General features: G+C 37.3%; 1 protein-coding gene across 1 annotated transcript; it reads left to right on the top strand.

The window, feature by feature from the left end:
* The first annotated feature begins 15,949 nt into the window (after window positions 1-15,949).
* LOC112165359 (nicalin-1) lies at window positions 15,950-27,228 on the top strand. Its single transcript, XM_024301848.2, has 14 exons — window positions 15,950-16,387; window positions 16,909-17,078; window positions 17,869-17,972; window positions 20,309-20,375; window positions 21,303-21,395; window positions 21,476-21,640; window positions 21,771-21,911; window positions 21,999-22,076; window positions 22,624-22,736; window positions 22,813-22,873; window positions 23,466-23,633; window positions 25,845-25,946; window positions 26,375-26,464; window positions 26,580-27,228. Exons 1-14 carry the CDS (start codon window positions 16,108-16,110, stop codon window positions 26,640-26,642), a joined length of 1,695 nt encoding a protein of 564 aa, XP_024157616.1. The 5' UTR covers window positions 15,950-16,107; the 3' UTR covers window positions 26,643-27,228.
* The last annotated feature ends 289 nt before the right edge of the window (window positions 27,229-27,517 follow it).

The raw sequence follows: 27,517 nt of genomic DNA, 5'->3' as shown, positions 1-27,517 counted from the left end.
TGGCGGAAGTGCTCGAGCGGCGTTGATGGTGGCAGTGGTTGCGGGTTCATCGACGACTTGGGTCGCCGACTGCCTCTCATATTGGCTGTGTGAGTTTTCAGGTGGGTTTCCAATTTGAAAATTTTAGGGTTTTGATTTGGTCGGCGAAGCCCCAAATGGAAAATGTGCGAATCCCCAAAAACTTGAATGTTAACTTCTTTTATTTCCCGCCCACAGGCCACAGAGGTCATGTTGGAAATAAATTTATTTTCTTTTAAATTTTTAAAGTCTAAAAATATAAAGAGACTTTTGCATACCTCCACTGCGCTCCACATGTGGACCTCTATTGATTTTTGTAAAAATTTAATTCCTCTTCTACCCTTTACCAAAAAAAGAAGAAGAATAACCCTTCACATTTCCATCTCCTTTGTGCTCCTCTCTCTATCTTTCCAGTTTCCATCCTCTTAGTCATGGAGGGTATTGATTGTCAAATTCCACCAATTTGGAATTGACTTAATTTTAATATAGATGATCCAAATTTCAACCCCAAGGAAACCCTATCCAAAACTTTGATATGTAGTTTTTCAGTTCCAAGATATTGAAGCCTATTATGGCTTTCATAGGAACAAGTGTGGTGTTGCTCTAGGCTAACCCACTTGATACAGTTGTTATCATGTTGTAGGTACAGTGAAAAACAAAAGAGATAAAGAGGAGAACATAAAGAGTTTGGAGAGGAAAAAATATTCTCTCTTGCCTTCAGTTTATATTTAATTGGTATGCTTCTTTCTTCTTTCAAAAGATTTTCATTTTCCCAGCAAACAAAAGCCTTTATTAATTACGGATTTTCATTCTACTTCTCGACTTGGTGATCCAATTCCAGTACATGAAGCTTGACTCTTTTCCTACACCACTGAGAAGCTTTTGTCTGTTTCAAAAGAGAAAAGTTTTTTTTTTTTTTCCTATTCAGTTGAACAAAAAAGGGGGGCAAATTTGGAAGTTTGATAGTAAAATTTGAAGAAGGAGGTCTATATACCAAATGAGGAGGTATGAATATAACCACTCCTTTTGCATAACATATTTATCATAATAAACATGGAATGTACGTTTATTCTCACTCCTCTAATGAACGCGTCTCACGCGCATTCCAAATTGAGGATCTAGAGTTTCATTGTGGATCTCTCCTGATCTTCCTCATGCTTGTCCTCTAAATTGTTTGAATTACTAGATGGTAGGGATCTATAGTCAAGATTCGATCAATTAATTCATCGGAGCATTACAAGTGGATATCATTTGGAATCGTATCCTCTTCTACTCCCTTTATGCACGAAGTCAGCTTGTGAAATGTACTCAACGGTGAAAGTAATTAATCATCACTTCACCAGAATTTTTTTTTTTTTACCATATTTGCTTTTCTTTTTTTAGGCTTGGATTCTCTCAAGCGCTCTAAGAGCAACTCCAACAGATTCTGCATTTTCTCATTTTTCTCTATTTCAGGGAAAATTGGGTCCTTTTTAACTCCAGTAGCTTCCCTAAACATTTCCATAAAATAGAGATTTTGATGAGAGGGAAGATTACATTCCCTAAATCTACAGCAAACGCTAAAAATATAGCGATACCAAAACATTAATTTTTCACGTGCTCCACTCTCCCACAATGACTCAAACGTTTCAACTCTAACTGAGCTCAGCCGAGAAAGAAGACAGTAGAGCAGGTGAGCTACCTCCTCCACCTCTGCTCATGTCGATTCACTCCATTTCTCTATTTGCCTTCCTCCTTTCCAGTCGCTTGTTTTGATTGATCAGAGGCTAGTCGAATTTTTGGGTTCTTGATTGTTCTTAATCGAATTATGGGGTTTTAGTTTTCTGAATGGTTCTTGTTTGTGCATCTATCGATTAAGAATTTTTGGGGTTTTCGTTTTCTTGGTGATTCTTGATTATGCACCTATCTATTAAAATTTTTTGGGGTTTTCACTTTCTTGGTGGTTCTTGATTGTGCATCTATCCGTTAATGGTTCTTGATTGTGCATCTATCCGTTAATGGTTCTTGATTGTGGATTCTGCCCGCTTGATGACTACACCTACGAGTTGATCGATTGTGCAGCAAGAATGCAGGCGCTGCCTTATTCCCCTTGTAACCTCACTTTTTTCTCCTTCCCACTAGCAAATCAATACATAGTTTTGTTGGATGGTCTAAGCAGGTTGACTGGTTTTATTAGATGAGGTATATGTTTATTGTATTTGATTGATTTACACCTACATAGTGTGCTTTGACTTTGGGGATAAGGAGACTATCAAACGTAGTGGTCTCTGGGGAGAATTCTGGTTGTGCATGTTCATTCATAGAAAATAAGTACTGTTATATGTGATATGTTGCATGATGCATTTTTCAATATTGCATTCTTTCCTTTCAGGTGTTGAATGCTGCATGGGATGTTTGCGTACCAGTTTCTAGTGAGAATGCTCTTTTATGTCATAATCGTGTCGGGTACAATAAGATATTGGATAATTCAGGTGCTGATTGTAGCTTCTTGTTCATATGTTCTGGGCCAGCCTTTGTAGGTTTGGGGTTTTATTTTGTGAATTATGTTGGATTATAATTTTGGATAGAAAATTAATGGAATGCCCAAATTTTTGGATGATGAGAAATGTATTTTTTTTCCCAGCTGTAGCTAGATGCAAACTTTGCACATCATGCTTATCAAAATAAAGTGATGTACATAAAAGCATAAAAAAGCAGTAATGTCAAGGAAAACGAAGTCAATTGAGAGATTAGAAATCAGTACCAAATTAAAAATCAATGTTTCATGATTACCAACATATCGAAATGTGCCCACAAAATCGATGTACCCTAAACCAATGCACATCCATTTCTAAACACGAAAACGTAATCTATTGTCAACGTACAAATCACTTACTATAAAGTAAATCGATTTACCATGAAACACAAAACATCGGTTTTAAAAACCTGAAGTGATGCCTATGACGAAATAACATATCAGTTCATATGAAAAGAAGCGAGTAAATAAGAATTCATTGAAATCCAACATGTAAAGTGGTCAGGTTGCTTTATTGGAGTGGATCTATTTTCTTCCTCGATTAGTTTGATTATATATGTGGTCTTGATTATCCACCTCTTGTGACTGAGGGTATGGTCTCGGGCTTTTCTCCCCTGATATTAGGCGTCCAAGCTCCTTTGTTAGGTGAAAGTGATAGTTTGGCCTTAGGCTCTCTTCGCCTGATATTGGCCCTCCATACTCCTTTGTTGGGTGAAACTGATAGTCTCACATCGGTGTTTCTTCACTTGATGTTGGGCGTCTAAGCTCCTTTGTTGCTTGAAATTGATAACCTCGCCTCGGGCTTCCTTCACTTGATGTTGGGCGTCTAAGCTCCTTTGTTGGGTGAAACTGATGGCCTTGGGCTCCTTCGCCTGATATTAGAGCTCCAAACTCCTTTGTTGTTCAAACTGATAGCCTCGCCTCAGACTTCCTTCACATGATATAAGACATTCAAGCTCATTTGTTCGGTGAAACTGATAGTTTGGCCTTCGGCTCCCTTCGCCTGATGTTGGGCCTCCACGCTCTTTTGTTGGGTGAAACTGATAATCTTTGCTCGGACTTCCTTCGCCTGATGTTAGGCCTCTACTACCTTCAGTTGGAAGAGCTTCATGGCATATGTATTTTGGCATAGTGTTAGGAGAGAAGAGAGCACTGAAGTCCCTTTTTTGCTTGTGAATGATTAGTGTTTATAGGAGAAAGAGTAGTTGAAGTGGAAAGGAAATGCATGGGCTCAATTCCATAAAATCGGGTGTCAGCCCCTACTCTCTGCTTGTTGACACTCCAAGACGGGTTTGACAGAGTTGGTGACATGTGTCACCACACAAGCCACCCTTTGTCCTTGAATCACTATTTGACATGACATGAGAGCCATGCCTGGTGTCGGATCTTGACACGTGGGAAAGTTGGTGAGAGTTGGCCCTTGATTGGTGCTTACATGTCTCTTCATGACGAATGCATGTGCGTGAGCTTGGAGGTCGAGGCTTTAAGATTGGAAGTCATGGGCTCATGGCCATGATCCTTAGAGGTCGAGGCTTTTAAGCTTTGGGGGTCAAATTGTTGGCCTTGGGGGTTGAGGCTCTTAATTCCTTCAAACTATGCTATTCTAATAACTAGGTCACGAAATGCTCTGACTTTGCCTTCCAGGACGACAAGTCAATAACATGGTGATTGTCCAAGACCTAAAAGGTGGAGATCCAAGGTTAAAGACTTGGCATACCATGGTTTTTTTTTGTTTTTTTTTTTTTTGAATAATACCATGGTTAGACATATCACTAGTCATGGTTATTTATGTATAAGGATTCCTTTTCAATCTAGATGAAATGTTTAAGTGTGTTGAAAGGTCATAAACCTACTTGGACTCTTTGACAATTCAACGAATGGGTTGAAAAGTCAAAATTAATTTGTCGAACCAAATTATGACATCAACATGAACGAGCAAGTGAACAATCAAACAAAATTTTACAATTGAATGAAGGATAAAAATTACACTAATTCGGTGGATTACTTTTTTCATTCATTCAATTGCAAACTTTTGTTCAATAGCTTTTGCACTTGTAGCTGTTTGTTTCAATTACGTACCCTCATTCATTTGTTTTTTTTTTGGATCAAATTTGTCATCCATTCTTCATTCATTCGGGTTGAATATAAGTTTTGTCACACTCAATGAAACCTGAACACTGTTGTATGAGTATGAAATCCTTTTCAACAAAATAGCCTCGCAAAATATGATATTTCTATGTTGTGTGTTTAGGCTTTCTGAGCCTTTATGTAATGTTTATGTTATGAATAAAAGTTCTTGTTTAACAAAAAAGAAAAAGAAAAAAAAAAGCCTCTTAAGTCTTGATTTTATTTTGTACTTGTAGCTATTTTAACTCAAATGAAGTCTGATAAGGACTCAATTGAGGACCTTGTGCAATATATTGAAAATGCTAAAGAAATATGGCAGACGCAAGTTGACGATTTGAAAACTAGGTTCTTTGCTTGCTACTATAATCGATTATTTTATTTACAAGAAAGAAGCTATGCATATAAGGATTGAGCTATTACAACAACATCATATGTTGAATTCCTGAAGGTGCTAATCAAGCTTGTTGAAGCCTTTGGCTTTAGAATTGAGATGAATAGTCATAAAGCACTTGAACAAGTTTATTAAATGCAACATACAACAATTTCAGAATTTGGTGGATGGTAAGAAAAATCAAGTATGATTCAGACCTTTTTGTAATCGAGGGACATTAATAGTATAAGAGAAACATACTTGTTTGGATAGTCTGAGTGTCACAGATAAATTCATGTACCCTAGAATTTCTGGAATAATAGAGTCTGAGTTAAGAGCTAGACAATTTACCAGAGTTACTTCTATATGATAAAAGATTAAACTACAAAAGTCTAAAACCATGTTAGTGACATCTTTATCAACTTGGAGTAACGTCAAACCGTCATAAATTTTAGCTCCAGACACTTTATACCAATATTAATAGGTTCAAGATGACGAGGATCTTTGTTGTATCCCTAACCTTTCACCATCAAGCTTATTTCAGGCATTGACATCTGATCTGTCACAAAAATCAAACTAAGCTATGTTACCCTCCACATAACAGTTTGAAGTCAAGTCACCATCATAATAAAATCTGATCAAAAGGAGTTGTGGATCAACTACAATAAGAGAAGTTGATCGAGTATGAAATTAGTTCACTTAATAGTGAAGTGAAAATGCTTACAGATAAAACTATATTGATGGATAGTAACATAACAAGACAATAAACTTCATATAGTCCTTTGTGAAGTCTTTTTCATGACACTAAAGAATAAGTTTGGTTCTTTGGCTTGGAACTAATAGAAAAAGTCCTTATCTTTTTGGGTTTGAAAAAGAAAAAAAACAAATCTTTACACTAAACTTCATAGCATCAAGCACATGCTATGGTAGTACTGTAGTAGGACGATCGTTGTTGGCTGACTTTATCGGCTTATATTCCTTCCCATACACATTCATATATAAACAATTACTACCAACAAAGGATCGACAAAATGCTAAATCAAGAACATAAAAATAGATCTACAAACAAACATCTATAATCAAATCCTAATACAAAACTAATAAAACTAAAATAGCAAATACATCAAGAACTCACCATAATGAGGTTCACATTCTGGGTTTCCAAGGTGATCCACGCTTGTACCATGTCATTTTCAACAATTCAAAACCCTAAATGCACAACGCCTCTATCAATATATCTTAAGGTTTAGTGGCTTTTATCCAAAATTGATTTTAGCTCTCAATGGTTAGCCATTTTTCTTGTTTTGATAAGGGTGTTTTGGTAGCTAGATTAACATATCACTTCTCTCTTATAAAGAGATGGTCTTGGGTTTGTTACTTGTCAGATTTAGTACTTAGTTTTAGGATCTAATTATGTGTTTTAAGAATAAAATTTAGGATTTAATCTAAATTTGGGGTTTATTAAGAGTTAACCCACTATTAATGAATGAATGGTTCAAGAAATATTGAGGACCACAACCTATAGCATTGGTGGGAAAAATAAAGTGCGTGTCTAAGAATTGGCAAGAAATCGTCTCTATGTGCGAAAGAATTGGAGGAAAGTCTAGAAATGTTAGCCATGTGGAGGGAAAAGATAGAGCAAAAGTAGGATTAGATAAAAGGATTAAATTCAGTTTACCCCTGAACTTTAGGCCTAACATCAGACTGGTGTACTCTCAAACAACATCACCCAAGTCTAAAATTTGAATCCGGGTTCAAAAATGACGTCAGCTGCTGAGTTGGAGCCAACAAGGGGGCCTACACTTCAGTTTTTTAAATTCTCAAGGAGGGCAGAATGGACATTTCCTATTTAATATAATTTCTATTTTTTTTTTCCTGTATACTCTCGCTCTCTCGGCGACCTCTCTCTCTCTCTCTCTCTCTCTACCTCGTCCTTCCTCATTCAGTCCTGGACTAGATCAGAAACGACGGCATCGTCCGAGAACGTCGAGTGGCCGCCATACTCATCCAGTTTCTGCTTCGACGATAGTCGCACCGCCGAGGCCACCGCCACGCCCGCGCTGTTGTCGCTCCCGCTGCCGCGCTGGTGCTCCGCCCAAAAACAAAAACAAAAACAAAGCTTAATTGCTAGAGCTTTATCGCAGAGAGGAAACCACTCAAAAACAAAGCTTAATTGCTTTGCTTCTGAAGCTTCTGAAGCTTGCCTTCTTCGTCTTCTTCTTCTCTCTCTAATTTCCACAACGCGACGAAAATTCACAGACAAAAAACCCACAGCTTTTTCTTTTTCTCTTTTCCCCTAAATTTTATTACGACTTCATCATCATCTTCTTGTGGTTTTCGTCCTCTTGCTTTGTTGTTCCGATCGGATCTGAAGCTCTCTTCAGACTCAAAAGTCATTTCACTTTCTCTCTCTCTAACCCACCAGCCATGCAAGACTGCTCTGCTCTCTGATCAGGTACCACTCTCAGCTTCTTTGGTTATTCGTCTGCTTTTTATGTTAATTGGAAACTGGGTTTTCGTAAAGAATCGAAATTGGAAACTGGGTTTTGGGCTGTGATAAGTGAGGGTTTTGGGTTTTCTTGGGTCCCAAACGAAAGTTGAAAATGGCGTTTGTTTTGGGGGAAATTGTTGCTTCTGGCCTTGGATTGTGAAAGATATGTTCTTTGAGTAATTGAATTCGATTCAGAAATTGGGTTTGATTTTGATTGGGTTTGTTCTTTGGTGGTCTAAGTGATGCCCCAGCAATTGGATTTTTTGCTAGATTGGGATGGATGAGTCGACCGCGTCGGGCCAGACTTCAGAACTTTGATGATCGAATTTAGCTTGGACAACAGCCTCTAGGCAAAACGGCGGGGGAATGGATTACGGCCTCGAGGCTTAACGACACCGGTCATTAGTGGTCTTTAGTCTCTGTTCTATGAGGGCAGTGGCGAGTGGTCGTATGCTTGGGGATGCGACGGCGAGTTCTTTTAAGCATAAAGATCTACCAAACGACGGTGTAGCGGCTGCGTTGACTGCGGTGCCGTCTGTCGTCGACATAGAGGCTGCCACAGATGGTGGTGCTACTGCTCGTCATAGGTGGATGCCTGGATCACCTTGGGTGTCCAAAGCAATTCTGAAGGAGGCCCAGAGAGAGAGAGAGAGTGGTCGCCGAGAGAGAGAGAGAGTATGGAGGAAAAAAAATAGAAATTATATTAAATAGGAAATGTCCATTCTGCCCTCCTTGAGAATTTAAAAAACTGAAGTGTGGGTCCTCTTGTCGGCTCCAACTCAGCAGCTGATGTCATTTTTGGACCCGGATTCAAATTTTGGACTTGGGTGATGTTGTTTGAGAGTACAAGGACCAGTCTGATTAAAAAAAAAGTTTAAGGACCAGTCTGATTTTAGGCCTAAAGTTCAGGGGGGTAAACTGAATTTAATCCTAGATAAAATTACCTTCATCTTAAATGAAAACTGATATTTGTGGATCTCCTACATGCCACGTCAACAGAAAACTTCCAAACTAACAACATGACTGATGGAGGTACTAAATTGTCAAATGGCAAAAACTCTGGATATGTAAACGCAAAATTTTGATACTTGATTATGAAAATCAAAATGACCCTAGAGTTCAGGGAGTCTTTTGTAATTAATAATTTAAATTTTATCCATAATTTGATATGTTATTAATGTGGCCCCAATATAGGATAGAGAAAAATTCAGAAATAGTACCCGAAGTTAGATCGACTATGAATTTTTATACATAAAGTTCCAAAACATAAACTACGGAGCATCAAATTGTAAGCCCGACCAAATATACGTATACGGCGTCAATAACAACGTTAACTCTTATGTCATTATTCATTTGTCAATGGCTAATTTAGTACTTTCAGTTTCCTCTCTCTTTCTCTCACACACACATACACACACACACACACACTTTTTGACTTTCTTTGACTCTTCCTATCTCCCTTCTCTTTCTCTCTCCCCACATACCCAACTTCATTTTTTCCCTCCATGGCCATGACTATGGCATCTCCTCCACCTTTTAAATCCACACCTACCAAACTCAATCCGAATTCTAATCCCACCAAAACCCTAGTTCTAATCTCAACTCTACCCCTACCACCGATCATCACCATAATCCCTACGCCTCTGCACCGCCTTTCACCACCTCCGATTACTGCCTATATTCCCAGTCCTACCCTTCATCACTGTCGAATTTTTCACAGAGCTCGATCTCAATAACCAAATGAGCCATGGGGACCTTGTTTCTGGTCTACAACCCGAAATCCGCACCCGTTTTTGGGCTGGGCCGTCCCTTACTTCCCCCTGCAACTATCTCAGATATGCTCTTTCTTGATAATCCCAAACATCTCACCTCAATATCGTATGTTAAGTATAGACAAGCTAATGCATCGCTGTGAACATGTAAAGCATTCCCAAATTTGAAACCATATATTGATATTTTTATGCATTGTTTTGATTGGGTCATTTCATCTATAAACTTGGCAATTTCATCAATGTAGTCATAGATTTGTATTATTGAGATTTATGGGTCAAGAGAAAGAGGTAAAAGGTAAATATGATATAGATGGCGCCTTTCGGAATGAAAACAATAATGGTGGAGTTGGATTGATTGTAAGGAATGGGGCAGGTGCATTTAGAGGAGCTTGGTTGAGGTTTCATCCCAATTTGTGTTCACCTCTTCACAACGAGTACGAGGCCTACAGGGTTGGTTTGGAGGAGGGAGAGAGAGAGAGAGGTATCCAGAGTAAGAGAATAGAGATAGCTGGATGCTCAGAGTAAAATTTTTGAAGAGACCGTTTTATCCCTCGAAATATGACACGTGGCACTACAACTAACGACGTCATTGACGTCGTGTATGTTTACTGGTCGGGCTTGAAACTTCATGTACCAAAGTTTATGTTTTGGAACTTACTGTATTGAAATTCATTGTGGTCCATAGTTCAGGTCCACTTACCAAATTTTATGTTAATTAGACAAACGAAGGGCTTCATCTCACAGTAAAGAACAAGTTCAAGAACTCCTAAGGGTTCCCCTATATAATAAAGGCACATCTCTATCGATTAATGGTAAGCATTTATTACCCACCTAAATACACTATATCAACATTAATACAAGAACACTAACACTAACTCAAGGATCAGAGGAGTGGGTTATATTTGACAGGTGACAGCCAAGACCATACACTTAACTTCAGCCAAGGTTACATCATGCTTTTGTCTACCTGTGCGCGTATAGGCATAAACAATGAATTGTTGATGATGATGCATTAATTAGGTTTAAATGTTATTCAAACTTCTTATGTGATTAGTAATATTGTGCACCAGAAATAAAAGTGAGAAAGCTAGGGAGAGCAAAGAATATAAATCCACCTGAAGTAAAGAAGACACCAATTGAATGTTGCAAAGCTATTCTATGAAAACTCCTCGTCCTAAAACCAAGTAGAAGGAGTAATTTTGTTCAATGATTTCATTTTGTTATTTGGTGCCTACATGTTAGAGTGATGTCTTCATGTTGATCCTCCTAGTTGTACCACAATTAAGTGCATAGACAATACCATTTTTTTAAAAGATATTTTAGTTATGCAATTAGAAGCTTTGTTTTAGTCAATAAGCTCGCTTGAATAAAATGAGTTTTAAGAAAATTGTAACAATGTAATATGAGTGATATTTGGTTGCATTTCTTAGTATGTTTTCGCCACTTTCGGTGTGGATTTTAAGTGAAAACTAATGTATCAATCATTCTACGCATTTAGCCTTAAAATTTAGGGATAATGACCATTTACACAATTTTAGGATAAAAATTGCCCACTTACACAAACACTCTAAGAGATTGTCCATTTACCCAAACACTCTAAGAGATCATTTCCCTAATACCCAATTAATTATTTTTTAATTTCTTTTATTTATTTTTGGGACATTTCTGCCCTCTCCTTCTTTGTCACTTAGAGAGAGAAGTCACCGGACTCCAGCGACAGGTGACGGGACTCCGGCGACCGGTCACCTGAATCCCAAATCCAGCTACCGGACTGGTGACCGGATTCCGGCGTCCGAATTTATTGCCCCCCAATAATACCCAGTAATCATATTATTGCCCCCCAATAATCATATTATTGCCCCCAATAAACATATTATTATCCCCCAATAATCATATTATTGCCCCGCAGTAATAATATTATTGCCCCCCAATAAACATATTATTACCCCCCATAATCATATTATTACACCCCCATAATCATATCATATCAGTTAATAATTAATACATTAAGTCACGAATCACAAAACTACCATACAGATGTTATTCTAGTACATAACTGGCATGAAGATATCATTTTCTGCATATTTTCTTCTTAGCCTATGGCAGTGTGGCATTGTGGCCTATGGTCTGACCAAAAAATAAAAAGGACTGGTTGTGGTCATCATTCCTCCTCCACTTGCAGCAATTTTTTAATTTTTTTATAATTTTTATAATTTTTTTAAATTTTTTTGGCATTGACGCTTGCAGCAATTTTAGTACAGCAAATTGAGGGGTGAGTTTTGTCATGAACCATTTCGAAAACAAAGCAAGCCACTGAACCATTTCGAAAACAAACCAAGCAAAAAAAAAAAACAGAGACAAATTCACCTCATCCTTCCCCTACCTAGCGTGCGGCTTCAACAGAGCCATCCTCGACGACGAAGAAGACGACGGAGCTGAGGGAGAAGAGATAAGATGATGACGGCAGTACTGCTCACCAATCTGATCTGAGAGAGAGAAGTGAAGGATCTGCTCCCTAATCTGACCGAAAACTACTAAACGACGACGACGGGGTTCATCGGCGGGCATCGAGGATCTGGGCCTTCAGCGTGAGGGAGGCGGAGAAAGAGAGAGAGTTTCTCATGACCGGTGGAGGAACTGGGTTCGGGTTCGATGAGTCGCGCAATCACCGTCGAGGCCTCATCGCCGACCCGAAAAACACCTGGTCTGTTTCGGTCTTCATCGACGCCTCCACCGGTGACTCAGAACTACTCAGTCGGCGCCTCCTCCAGTTGCCGCTGCTTCTGGAAATATTACGCCGTGTCGGAGTCGAGAGAGAGAGAGAGAGAGAGAGAGAGAGAGAGAGAGAGAGAGAGAGAGAGAGAGAGAGAGAGAGAGAGAGAGAGAGAGAGAGAGAGAGAGAGAGAGAGAGAGACGTGTCTGAGAGGAAGAGAGAATATGATAGGAGAGTAGTTTTTTAATTAAAATGAGGGTAAAACTGTCTATAGATGTTAGATTGGGTAAATGGGAGTAAAAAACTCTTAGTGGAGTAAGAGCAACTCCAACAGCTTCCTCATATTTTGATTTTTCTCTACTTTAGGGAAAAATGAGTCTCTTTTGCTCCAACAGATTCCCTATAACTATCCCTATTTTAGGGAAAGTGAGGAAAGAGAAAATAAAATTCCCTATATTTACAGCAATCTCTAAAAATTTAAGGAAGAATATGGAGATTTTAGAGATTGCTGTAAAATAGGGAATCTGTTGGAGTTGGAGAATAAAAAGATACTAAAGTTTTGACTTTTGCTTCCCTATTATACAAAAATTATAGGAAAGCTGTTGGAGTTGCTCTAAGTGGGCATTTTTTAGTCTAAAATTGTGTAAGTGGTCATTATCCCTAAAATTTATCCAGTAAAATTAATTCTTAATCTATTTTATCTTATTCTAAAATTTTACTATTTTCCTATAAATAGGCCTCATCATGGGCCGGGCTAGGGCCAGCCCTACCCTAAAATTTAGGGCTTAGGGTAGGGCCGAGCCGGGCTTTGACTAAGTCAACGGAACTTAGGGCCGGGCCGGGCCGGGTCGAGGCCTCAAAATGCAAACCCTTACCCACCCTTAAGGCCCGTTCTGCAAGGGCCAAAAGGGCCGGGCCGGGCCAGCCTTTTCGAATAGGGTCGGGCCGTGCTTTTGTCTAACTCACATAAAACCAAATTTTGCTAATTATAAAATTTTTTTTAAAAAAAAAAACATCACTGAGTACTTTGATATTTCAGAACCTGAGTTAATACAAATAATTACAAATCCCACATAAACTCAAGTCTCAAACTCACATTCTCAGTTCCTCAGTCTCACTGATTAATTGCACTGAGGCACTAAGGCTACAAAAACTGATTTGATACAAGAACTGATCAAGTCCTCATCAATTCCCAAAAATGTTGTAATGTTTGATACAAAAATTGTATCAATTCCCAAAAAGTTGCAAAGGTTTGTTGTTTGCACAATTAAGTCTTCACCAAACAAAGAACCTGCACAAAAACATATAAATAATTTAGAAACTGGACATATATTTCAGTTCACACAAAAAAACACAAACAAAACATGCCAACTAGACACATATATATACATATTCAGTGATTTAACAAACTAAAAATTTTGCCCGTTGCTTTATATAAACTCTTTAAAGTGTCAATTACTCAAATAATCAATACATAACATCACTGCCATCAACAAACTGAATGGGAATGAGAGATTACCTCACCAAGTGGGTTAAATCCACATTCCATACCTGTCACTACATGTCCAGCATTTAGGTACAGCCAAAGTGTGAAAAATTTATTTTGTATTAATTCTGGTAATGGATAGGAAATGTTTAAAGATTCCTTTTTAAATTTTTACTAGTACTTTTACATTTCTTTCAGTATGTAGTTAGAAATAAAAGCATGGATAACCAATCCAATTGCAAAATTCTGGGGAAAATTCACAACTTTCAATCCACATTACAATTTGGATTTAAACACAGTTATCTTGCCTACATCATACAAGGCTCCAAAATTTGTGATCTCTCATTGATTGGGCAACCAAAAATTGAAATACCCAATAAAAAAGCAAAAGAAAATAGAGAAGTACCATTCAAGGAGCTTCATAAACTGATAAAAGCATGTTCAAATAGCAAGATCAATGAGAAGATGACCCAATACGTATTTATCTTGTGAGTATCTGTAATGGAATTTGTCTCGATTGCTCTAATGGAAGAATACCTGTCAGAATGATGATCAGGGAAACAGAGAGAGATTCGAACCCAGCTCGCGTCAACAAGAACATTCAAACCCAGCTCGCGTCAAAGGAATAACTGTGAGATTTCGAGAGCCAAAGAGAGATTCAAACCCAGCTCGCGTCAACAAGAACGGTCGGAACTTGAGAATTATACTCTATCTTCGATCCGTCGCAAGCTCCCCACAGTCAACATCACAGCCTCAGATCGCCTCGCGTCTACTCCACCTCGATCTTCGATCCGACTAGTCGCAAGCTCGCCTCGCGTCTACGGGATACTAGGATAGCGTCTGGCCATCTGCCGTAGGTGGTGGCTGAGAGAGGCGGTCTGGACTCTGATGAAGGAACAACGGGTTTGAGAGAGAGACGACCTATGTTTGAGAAAGACTCGATAGTGGGAATGTGGGATAACGTCTCTAGGTTTTGCTTTTGCCCTATTGCTACTTGAGTTGGACTTGGACAGTTGGGTTTCGTACCTTCAGCCTTTGGGCCTTAAACACACTTCTGAGACCAGTTTTGTAATATGACAGATTGCAGATTCAAATAATTCATCAAAACTCCCATAGTTTTTTACACATGTAATATTGTAATAGAAAATAACAAAAAATAATATTAAATTTTAGGGCCGGGCTTTTAGGGTCGGGCCGGGCCTAGCCCTAAAGGGCTCAATCGGGCCGAGCCGTAGGCTAAAGCCGGGCTTCGTTTGTATGACCCATACCCTACCCTAATTTAAAAAGGATCGGGCCGGCCCGCTCTAATGGAAGGGCCGGGCTGGGCGGACTTTGGGCCCAAGGGCCATATCATGAGGCCTACCTATAAATATGCATCTCATCGGACTGATTTTTCAATTAATAACAATTTCCTATAAGAATTAAGAATTCTTAATAATTTCCTATATATAACGCCAATCGATCTTGCTTATCAAAGACCAAGCACTAGAAGATAGACGATAGACTCAACGCTTTTATTTTCTATTTATTTTATTTTATAAAAAATAAATAATAGAGGGAAATATAAAAAAGGGTAAATTTCTCCTATGGTACCTGAGGTATTGCTACTTGGACAGTTTGATACCTGATGTATTAAAGGGGACAGTTTGGTACTTGAAGTTAGACTCCGTTTGACACTTTGGTACTTCTGTTAATTTTTCTGTTAAATGTAAGGATAAAATTGATATTTAGGATATATGTATAAAAACATAATAAAAAAACATGAGTTTGTGGGTCGATTTTCTTCAAAATTTTATAGGTATGAATTAATGCTTAATTATGGGTTATGTTGATGGTGAAATATTCGAATTTTATGTTTAAGAAATATAGTAATCATATAGTGAACACCCATAAGTACTTCATTGAAACTAGTCTCGTACAATTAAATTTTTTTAAACATAAAATTCAATTATGTCAACTTTAACATAACCCAAAAACATTAATTCATTTTCATTTTCTCCTAAATGACCTAAAAAATGATGAAGACCTAAAATAATACCAAATAATATCATCGCATTGTGTTTATGAAGAGGAGGAAAAATCCAAGTTTTGGAGGAAAAATCAGTGGATTCATAGAGAATAGTACAAAAAAAATATCTGATTATTATATTTTTTTAGCATAAAATTCGAATATTTCACCTTCAACATAACTCATAAACATTAATTCATACCTATAAAATTATGAAAAACGTCAATCAACCCACAAACTCAGATTTTTATACATATATTCTAAATGTCAATTTTATCCTTACATTTAACAGAAAAATTAACAGAAGTACCAAAGTGTCAAATAGAGTCTAACTTCAGGTACCAAACTGTCCCCTTTAATACATCGGGTATCAAACTGTCCAAGTAGCAATACCTCAGGTACCATAGGAGGAATTTACCCTATAAAAAACCCAATACAAATCGAAATCATGATTAACTCGAGTCAAGCACCGGAGTTGCAGTGAGAGTCAGTCTAACCCACCTTCACTCTCTCCTACCCGTTTGATTTCTCTCCCACTTTATTTCCATCGCTCTCTCTCTCTCTCTCCTCCGATCCCAAACCCTAGAGAGCAGAGAGTGGATCGAAAATGGGCCATGGGAAGCCTGGCCAGCGCCAAGTGCTGGAGTCCGTCTACTCCGTGATCGCGCTCTTCTTCATTCTCGTCGCCTGCGTCGAGCTCTGTGACGCCGCGACTGTCGTCGACGTCTACCGCCTGATCCAATACGACATGTCGGGAGCTCAGTTCGGATCTCGCCTCGCCAATCTGAATCACCACGCCGGCTCCTTGCACTCCCCTCCTGGCTCCGATCTCTCTCGCACCGTCCTCATCATCCCCTTGCGTGAACTCAACATCACCTTCGTCAGAGGTACTGCTGCTCTTCTAAATTGGCTTCAGTCTCATTCGCCGCAGCTCAATTACTTAGTGTTATTAGGTTGTTCTAGATTTCTGGATTATTAGCTTAGGAACGAAGATAGTCTCAGCGAAACTGACAAGTGCTTCTTTGAAACTGGGAAATGGTTCTTGTATAGGTGAAATGGAGCGGCTCGAATAGGAATGAGCAAGTTTTCATTAGTAAAATCAATGCGTTTTAGTAACTCAATAAGATATCTTAGGTTGCGTTGTGAATGTCATTTGCGTGGCAGAAGATGTTTGATTCAATTGATTCTTGAACTGTAGCTCATTTTTAGTGACATTGTTAGTTGGATGATGTTTACCAACCTTCCTTAGATATCTTAGGTTGCGTTATGAATGTCATTTGCTTGCCCAAAGATGTTTGATTCAATTGATTCTTGAACTGTAGCTTATTTTTAGTGGCATTGTTGGTTGGATGATGTTTACCAACCTTCCATTGCTAAACGCTGATTGAGATTGTTGATCATATGGCAGAATATATTACGCAGAAGCAGCCTTTGGGAGGCTTGCTGATTTTGCTTCCTCAGATGTTTAGTCCCGAAAATAGAGAAACGGCAAAAAGTAGTCGCGAGACTGATGGAGAGGATGTTTTGAAGAATGTTTTGGCTGAACTTGAAAACCTACTTACACATTCCAAAATACCTGTGAGTCAAACTGACATAGCTTTTCTTATTCTTTCTATAATCATGCTGTTGTCTTTATTTTTTGCAATTTTCTATTTATGGATTTAATGCCAATCTCCCTATGGATTTTGCATTATGTTCGCTATTTCTTAAAACTGGCATATACTAGCATAAATGTTTAAAGCTATTTATGGAGATTACTTTTTTTTTTACCTCGAGTTTCTTTGGCTCTCATTGTTTCAGTTTCTTGTTATTCAAGTGTTTTTTCTTTCTTTAAAATAGATGATTGATTTTTCCGTATTATTGTTTCTTCTAGTGATTGCCATATATCATTTGACAGGTCCTTAGTTTGATAGTTATACATATCAGTCAACAGGGCTTTGGTTGCAGCTACAAAAGTCAGTATACCAGTCAACAGGACTGTGTATATATGTAGTATATATGTAGTATACATGCATGTATATATATGTGGTGTGTGCTTGTATTTCTGTTTGCTGGACATACATGCAAGCTAAAATTGAAGATTTCAAAGGATAAATTTAAAATCTATTCTACTTCCACCAACTACATTTATTAATCCCAGAACGATCTAGTGTCTTTATATGTCAATGCTTGCAAATAAGGGTGAGATGCTGATCGTCATCCATAAACCGAATTTTATTTACACCTGTTTTGTAAACCCAAAATCTTACCTGGAGTATTTCTTAATCTTTCGGGTTTATTTATTTATAATAATTTATATTATTTTCATTTGTTTCTCTAAGTTATGTTTTTCTAAAGAGTATTTTTGTGGTGGTATGTTCTGTTACAGTATCCTGTATATTTTGCTTTTGAAGATGATGATATTGAGGCTGTGTTGGCTGATGTCAAGAGGAATGATGCCACAGGGCAGCCTGCTACTGCGACTACTGGAGGGTAAGTAAATTGCTTTATGTGGAGACTTTAGATCTAGCTTCTAAACAAACAGCTTCATAGTATAATATGGATATTATCTACAATGAAATGAGTTTCATATTTCTTTAGATAATCTTAGTAAAGTTTGTAGTTCCAGCATAACATTGGCTTTGGATGTATAAGGATTGCCACACTCTTGAAGGATATGTAACTGATTGGAATCTCAATACAGCTGAATAAGTTGATTTGGAAGACTGTTAACTGATAAAAGTACAATCTTTACCTGTTTGTACTTTTGATAAGACGCAAAGGAGGATTTATACTTGTTTATCATTGCAAGGAGATAAGCTGATAATTATTGAAATTTGCAATTTCTTTAGGAAAATTTGGATTGGTTGATAGATGTGTTTGGAGTGGTAGGGACTTTTCTTGGAGTGGTTCTCTTTCAGTCTGCGACTTGTGCTTTGTATGGGTTATTTGGCTGGAAAGAAATAGTACTATATTAAATCACAAGGCAGATAATTGGGTTTCTTTCACATAGGATTGTATTTGGCTTATTGTACATATTATGTACAACAAAGCAATTGGGTGTCATATGGTTATGGCGGGATTAGTAACGTAGAAGTTTTAAGAAATAGAATAGATGGAGAAAACAGAGTGGGTTAATAGCTGCTGTAGTTTGAGAAAATTTGGGGAAACAGTTTAGAAAGGGAGGAGAAGAGAGACAATGATAATACCGAGGCAAAAAGTCTTTAGCAAAACTCAAATTTCTTTCATTCTCGGTCTTGACAATACATAGCTTGAAAAGGTTCATCTCTATCTACACTAGCAGCGGCCCACAAATTGTGGGTGAAGTTAAGTTGAAATAAGAGCTTGCTTTCTCAACTAAGGTGGTTTTTCTGTAATGTGTCTTTATTTGATTTTAGGCAATCTTTTCTGAAACGTGTCTAATCAATTTTTATTTTATTTTTTGTGGGTTTACTTTATTGTCTCTACTCATTAATTTGGTTTCAAGAGCTTTTTTAGTATTTGAGGTCACATTCGTCAGTTTTTTCAAATTTTGGAGAGCAAGTTCTTGTCTCTTTATTTATGCGATAGATTAGATTGATACAATACCCAGAAACTTATCGAAGACTCATTAGATAACAGGAGACCCTTGAAGAATTTAAAGACATTGCACTTGCCCCAAGACTCTAATAGACTCTTGATAGCTCTATAACCAAATAACTCAACAAATGAACTGCTAGACTCTAGATTTAATTATGTATCAGGTTTTATTCCCTGGGCTCTTACATTTCCATGGAGACTTATATTTACACCAAAATTGCCTTAGTTACATATGGAGTTGCATCAGTAACCAAGGCATATTTGGTATCTTATCTACTCTCTTGGATTAGCATGGTATGTTTTATACCTGAATTGGCAGGATACTGACATGGGCATTAGTTCCTTATCGTTTAAAAGAATTATGGTTGTTGAAAGATGAAATCTCCTGCTCACCCTTCCCAAACTTTGAGTGAATGTTGATTTATCAGGTTTTCAATGTGAGAACTGTAAGTTCAATGAAATCAGAAGTTGATGGAATAAGGTCTTTCCAATGAACTCATGTTGGGCAATGTGGTTATGATGTATGACTTTCTGTGAATGTAATGATCAAAGTATCGTCATCCCTCAGGTTTACAGTAGCTTGTTATGTTGAGAAGCTTTGAATAGAAGAATTAGCTGCAACTTTAAAATTTTTTAACTGATAGACTTCTGATGGACTTTGGAGGCTGGATGCTAGAATTGTAGAACTCCTTGATGGGTCTGTTTTAGCTATTTGTTTCTTGTATTTTGTCGTTTAGTATTATTGAATCACAACACTGATTATAGAAACTTACCGTACATCTGGGCATTAGATGAATCAGAAACCTAGACATGGGATGGTGCGTGTCACCATAACCAATTTCATATAATTTAAGGTCTCAGCTTCAATGGTGTGAATAGCTATCGGCCTTAACTGTCTTTCCTTCCTTCTGTTTGGCTAACACATTGAGAAGAAAGACCAATAAGCTGATAGTCTTATCATTTCGTTTGTTCTTCTTTTGGGGATCTTCATTATCATAATAAATTTTTTTTTTATCTTATTCCCCGTAGTTGGTGTTTTTCGATGATCTTTATTGTGCTTTGAGTAAATCCTAAAAAGTAGAATTTTTTCTGTTTACTGTATGATTGACATTGTTCATGAGCTTATGGACTTGCCAACAACATTGTACACTTGTTATATCTAGTTTGGAATGAGCTTGACTTGATGATAATGTGTAGTTTTTGTGTAGAACTCTGAATCTCTGATACATTTTTCTGATGATATACTGCAGATACAAGCTTGTTGTTTCAGTTCCAGAACCTAAGAAACGTGCATCACCCACCATTACAAACATTCAGGTGCAAATTTGAAAAAGTCTATTGATTCTTATTTCCCCCATCCTTTTTTCTATCGTCTGGCAGCTTCTTTAAGTTGGATTTCTAGATCACTATTAATTATATGAATATGTCACGGTAAAAATCTTCCATCTGCTACCTTGAATCATCATAATAGAATCCGGTAAGTTCCAGGGTTCTATAATAACTTTAGGACTCCATCCTCTCACAAAGATTTGACAGCCTTCATAGACATTTGCATGTGAAGTCGATTTGTTTTAATATTATTTTTCCTTTGCAACTATAAACAATTTGTATCATATTTTGGTATTAAGTTCCAAGATTATGTGTTATTCTGCATTTTCTTGTGTTTAGCAACGGTCCTTTTCTTTCAAAAAGTTTCTCTTGTCGGTTTTACACCTTAGGGCTCTTATGTCATGTTGGGTTCAGTCTTGTGAGCTGCAGGTTTTAAACATTTGTTAATAGGAATAATCAAGCTGATGGTTTGCTCTCACGTGGTTTGGGGTTCAAATTCGCCCACAGTTTTCTGTAACCTAATTAATGTTGGGTGTGGCAGGATGTCTCAGTTTGAGCTCCATCAACTGGGTTTGAGTGATCCTGGGAACTAGAAAAATGAAAAAGAGAGAGAATAAATGAACCTTTCTTAAAGGCTACTGGTGGCTAACTTTAAGTAGGAACAAGAGATATTAAAGAATAGTAATCGGGCATAAAATGGTAACAGTATTTTAAACCAGAAAATTGTAACAGTATTTGGCACTGTTAAATGGTGATTGGCCAGAAAATATTAATTTCAGTTACTACTTTTTTTGTGATCAGCAGTTGGGTCTTGATTATGTGCATTATTTTAAACCAGAAAAGACTGAAGATGCAACAGATAGAGTTTAGCTTGCTTCGTCTTATTTGTAAATTAAATGTTCCTTTTGAATTCAGGGATGGTTGTCAGGGTTGAAAACTGATGGAGACACAAATCAACTTCCAACTATCGCTATTGTAGCATCATATGACACATTTGGGGCAGCTCCTGTAAGTAAATGTAATGACAAATCTCTAATAAACTCAGCTGCTGTTAAGCTTATAAAGGTTAACCACCTTTTGTTTTGTAGTCTTTATCAGTGGGAAGTGATAGCAATGGAAGTGGGGTTGTCGCCCTACTTGAAATTGCTAGGTTGTTTTCTGTTCTTTACTCAAATCCCAAGACGAGAGGAAGATACAATTTGCTTTTTGGGTTGACATCTGGAGGACCTTATAACTACAATGGAACTAATAAGGTGCCGAAGATCTCCTACTTACAACTTCAATTTTTTTTTTTTCCAATCCTTTTCTTTTTTATTCATTTCCTTTGCCTCTTCAGTCTGTTATCTCTTGTGTTTTCTTGTCTAAGTTGCTTACATTTTACAGTGGCTCCGGAGCTTTGACCAACGCCTGCGGGAAAGTGTTGACTACGCTATTTGCTTGAATAGTATTGGCTCATGGGACAAAGAATTGTGGGTTCATGTCTCTAAGCCTCCAGAGAATGCCTACATAAAGCAAATATTTGAAGTAAGCTAACATCATTTTATTAGATGGATAACAATTATTGTTGACTTGGATTGAGCAATGCTAATGCATCTTATGTTATTCTTGTAGGGTTTCTCTGATGTAGCAGAAGAGTTGGGCATTACAGTTGGTCTGAAGCACAAGAAAATAAATATTTCAAATCCTCGAGTAAGTTGATATGCTTGAAGTACCATGTATACCATATGGTGAAAAAACAAGACTACCTTGCTATGTTATGGGAATAACAATTTAATACTGTATAACAGGGATTTCCATGGTTAAATTTAATGCTCAATGCCTCAAACTACGTGCCTATAATGTCCAGTCAGTTTCACTTAATTCTTTGGAACAGTAATGATTATTTATCTCAAGTCTGGAAGTAGCGTACATTGTTGTGTCCAGGTCATGAACTTGTTTTTCTATCCCTGGTCGCTAGGTTAGTTTAACATCTTGTACTTGGGAAACTTTCGACACTCATGAATCCAGTTCAACTACTGGCTTTGATTTTAAGTCCGTCTTGCTCATTTGTTTTTGAAATTATTTGTTTGGTAACTTCTGGTTCCGGCATCAACGTAATGCTCTTAGTTTTTGTTTCCTTTGTGCTTGTCAATCTTTTTGTCAGTTTGTGCTTTGGTCCTGGACAATACATGTGCTTTCATTGCGCACCTACACTGTAGAGTGTATAACATGTGGTAAACCGTCTTACCTGCTGTAGGTAGCTTGGGAACATGAACAGTTTTCACGGCTGAGAGTTACTGCTGCCACCCTTTCCGAACTCTCTGCTGCTCCTGAACTGTTAGAAAGCACTGGAAGTCTGCATGATGGCAGGTTATGTATTCTTATACCCACTTTGCATCCTAATGGTACTGTATAAGTCTTTTGCTGAAATCTTGATTCTATGCAGGCAATTTGTTAATGAAACTGCAATCATTAAGAGTGTCAAGTTAGTTGCTGAGAGCCTTGCGGTAAGGTTAACTTGTTAGAATATAATTTTTTTTTTTTTTTTTGGGGGTACGATTCTCCTTGTAGTTCTTCGGCTAGCTCTACCTCTTCTTGGTTCATATACTATGAAATTAAGTATCCTATTATTCTTTTTACGAGTGAATTTGAGGAGGGAAATGTTTATAACGATATCAATGTCTAAGTGAAAACCTGAAACTTAGGATGGCAGATTTATGTGTTATAATTTGTCTGCTAGACAACTAGACTGGTAGGTCTGGAGAGGCGTAATGAAGTGTGAATCATTAAGTGTACGTGTGGCCTGATTTAGTACAGTGGAAAGTGTGGTATCATGTCATTAGAAGCTTTTGCATCAAAACATTAGAAACTTGCTCTCTCCTGTACATGAAAAGTGCATGGGTATTCATGGACAAAATTAGTGTATGGCTATTTATATGGTATTAGTTTCTAGAACAGGAATATGTAACTTATGAATTCTAAAATATAAAATTGCTAATATTTGTCTTGCAGAATTGGAAAGTAGACTAGTCTATAACTGAGTGTCCACGTTAGTTGTTTACAGTCTCTAATGCATTGTTTTTCTCTTACTACATGCAGAGGCATATCTATGGTCACAAAGGAAAGAACATTCAAATCTTTGCAGAAAACAGCAGTTTGGCAGTTAATCCTTCATACATAAAATCTTGGTTGGATCTATTGTCGCAAACACCTCGAGTGGCGCCATTTTTATCAAAGAATGATCCATTTATCTTGGCATTGAAAAAGGTTTACTTCTTAGTTTTCATTATATATATATATATATTTTTTTTCATTGTGTTTGGCCTTCGTCGTTTGCAATTGCGTTCACATAATGGTGTGCTGAAATTTGTTTACTCTGCAATTGCGTTCACACACACACATAATAATGTAGAGAAGAAATTTCAGCACACCAGATACATATACGTAGAGGCCTGATCTGAAGTGTGGACTCTGCAAATTAGACCACATAATTTGAATGGTTGAGTCTTATGACACACCGCTGGTATGGTGTGGCTAAATTTACGATGTTCACTTTGTGGATGTTTGATCATGATCTTCACTACGCGTGTAGTATTTACGTGTATATATACATATATGATATATGTAATGTGCTATCTAGTTTATGTACTGTATGAAAAACTAATTTGTAAAGTTAAAATGTCGGAAGGATGTAGCTATACTCTTGACAATGTTCTGCATTCAACTTGCAGAAGTTTGCCAATGCTTCATTACAGGATTAATAAAATTGCATGGGATGTATGTAACAAATATTTACTTTTGGTCTCTAATTTGAATGACTTAATATTTTTGTATTCAAACTTTTTGTTGCTTCAGACCAAAAAAATAAAAAAATAAAAACTTTGTGTTGCAATGCTCAAACTTCAAGCAGGCCAAACTTTTCATAGAATCATAGGTTAGAAATTGGGGAGGGCAGGTACAGGGAAACTCAGGTTTTGAGAAACGTGTCCAGTTGTTTGGATGGGGGGAGAACAGTCTAGAATCTACCAGTTTCACACCACTTCGACTGCTAGGTTATGTGCAGATTTGTCTTATCCTTTAGTCTGTGATTTTGGGTTTTGAAGGAATCTTAGTGATCAAGACAACTTACTGGTTCATTTAGAAATTATTTTGCCAGTTTCAAATTGGCTGGCTCGGAGTGGAAGTTACAGCTGTTTTTTGACTGTCTTGTAAATCCTAGTCAAAACAATTAATGGACAACTCTTTTATGTCGTTCTCTTGCAACATGGAAAGCTAAATTTACCTCCTAAGGTATCACCTCCTCAGGTGTTATCTTTGATTATTATTTATGGAAGGATGGCCTTCCCAATGCCTCTCCTGACATTGTTGTGTGATGGCAAAACGTCTGCCAAAAATTTCATCTGATTTTTGCCTAAATTGCCCGATTGCAATGGTGTTATGGCAGAAATAGTTTATGGAGTCTAACGTGAGATGGTTCGTCCCAGTTTATTGCAATGCCTTACTGTGTGAGATGTTTAAGTTTTTTGGAGGAAGGAAGATGGGAATGGTGCTTCGAGGATGTGCAGTGTTGGGGCAATCTTTTGGATGGCAGGGAGAGAACAGAGCAGAAAGATCTTTCAGGAGCTAGGGGTGAGGAGGTAGATCACTTGTGGGATGATGAAGAATACAAACGGAATATTTTAAGTCAAGATTTGGAAAGTAGTTCAAATAAATCTAGGCTTTTATTATTAGGATTCTTATAATTATTAGGATTATTTCTTTAGGATTCTTCAAGGATATTCCTAGTTATTCTAGAGTTATCTTATATTGGGAGATTGAGATTAATAAAATTGAAAGCTTTCTGCTTCTCTCCAGGTTTTTGTGATGCAACCTAACCTTAGGTGTGATGCCTAAGTTCTCTGGGTGTGATGCCTAGAAACCCTACTGGTGTGATGCTAGTAGTTCTATCCCTTTTCTTCTTAAGTTTCTTATTCTAAATCCCTTTTCTTTCTAACAATCGAGACTGCTGGAAATAAACCCTAGTTTTGCAGTTCTTTTGCTACTTGTCCTGCATCATGGGATGGTGATCAATATTTTGTGTCCCTTTGGGGATCAGCTTCTTCAGCATTTACAGATAGCTTGTTTCATGCATTATATATAATTGAATTAGAATTTGGTAATCTGTTGTACTTTAGCTTTTTGTGCTATTTGGTTCTTAGTTTTGATTGAACGCCTTTTTCTGTTTTCTTAGATGGTTTTAAATTTTTAGATATAAAAGTGGACACCTTGTCCTCTATATTATCACCGTTTGTGACTTTGTGTTGCTAAATTCTTCGTCAAACAAGGAAAACAAAAAGAATTGGGGATAAGGGAAAGCCAGTGCGTTTCAGGCTGGCAATGGTATTGTGTGCAAGACTATGAGATAGTCAAGAAAAATAATGATCTTATTACTTCTGCAATCATTGGTATATTTCCTCATCAGATTGTTGTTATTCACAGGAATTGGAAGATCATACTGATGAGGTGAATGTGCAGCATGAGGTTCTTGATGGAGTGTTTACTTTCTATGATTCAACTAGGGCTAGCCTTAACATATATCAGGTACTAATTTTCTTATTAAGAGAAAAAGAAAGGTGCCAGTGTCTATATTGATATTATGTATTTGCTTGTATATCCTGCGTAAGACTTTAGGATAGTCAAGGTTACTTTTTCATTTGTTGGTATGTGTTCACACTTGCTACATTTCTAGATAAAAATTTATATTCAGATCTTACTGATGGATTCCATATTAGTAACTGCAAATTTCTTGTTTTGAGTGTACCTTAGGTCACTATATAATGATGGGGCTCTTTTATTTTTCTTCTTTTGGTGTTTCTAATCATTCTATTTGTGAACCAGCCATATAAATGCTGTCTAACTATGATAATCCTCAAGCTTAAATATGACTCTTCCGAATTTCTTTTATTTTCAAACTTGCTATATATTTGGCTGATGTATATCACAATCTGTTTACACCATCTTTATTTCAGGTGGCCAGTGTGACATTTGACTTGTTATTGCTTCTAGTACTGGGATCCTATCTGATAGTGCTCTTCAGTTTTCTTGTCATCACAACTAGGGTATTGCTTCTATTCCTTCTACTATTAAAGAAGAAACATGTTTATTATGCCACTCATTTTATTTGTAGTGGTTTCAATGGATAAGTTGCTGACAATTGCTAAAATGCTTCTGCAGGGTCTTGATGATCTAATCAGTTTATTTCGACGACCTCCCTCACGTAAAGTGAAAACAGCTTGATTAGCAGAAGTAGGATATGTCAGAACTTTGCTTTTTTGGCACTGAAGACTAAAGAGTCTCTATGTGGCTTAGATTCGATTGCCGAGTTATTAGTAGTTCCATTCTTGTTGTGTTGGTTAGTTTATGTCACGAGGATCATCCAGCTGTTGCTAGTAGGGCAGACGCTTACAATTTACAACTGATTGGACCAGACTGAGAACTCAAGGTGAACCATCAAGGTGATGAGGAAATTTTTGTTGAGATTCATATTTTATTGAAGCTACATTTCTGGGCATAGATTATCTTTACTTTTGTGCATGATGATGTAATATCAGCCAAATAGATGGTCAAAGGTGAAGATAGAATGATTTTTCTACAGGTTTACTAGTTACATGACCCAGTTGTAGCAACGCATGCAGTTTTAGATGTTATATTATTTCTTTGGCACAAGCAGGGTTATGGGTACCTAATTTTCAGAATGATCTTACTTTGTAGTATGAGCAGATTAATTTGTCTTGTCTTTGTTGTGGGTCTGACCTTATTGAGGTCTGTAGAATGTGGACTCTGATTCGTTTTAAATATTTTTGAATCACACTTTTGGTCCCTATTATGTTTAATGTCTAATTGCAATTTCTTAGACGCTTAAACTTGGCCTAAATTGATTAGTTCTATACATTTCAATGTTGGAGAAAACATGTCTAGGTTCCATAATGTCCATTCACAGTGGATCATAGAAAGGGACGGGGACTGTGGAGTTTATGCTGAAAGTGTTGATTGTGTGGGGTAGACAATACTAGCGGAGCTTTCAATTTAGAATTTGTTTTGAAGTAAAAAAGCTATCAATTTACGCCAGTTGGGTTGCCGAAACTGGTAGCATTTGCATAATGAAATTTCTG

The sequence above is a fragment of the Rosa chinensis genome, chromosome 5 (assembly GCF_002994745.2).
Source record: "Rosa chinensis cultivar Old Blush chromosome 5, RchiOBHm-V2, whole genome shotgun sequence".
NCBI lineage: Eukaryota > Viridiplantae > Streptophyta > Magnoliopsida > Rosales > Rosaceae > Rosa > Rosa chinensis.
This window is presented reverse-complemented; position numbering and strand designations above follow the sequence as displayed.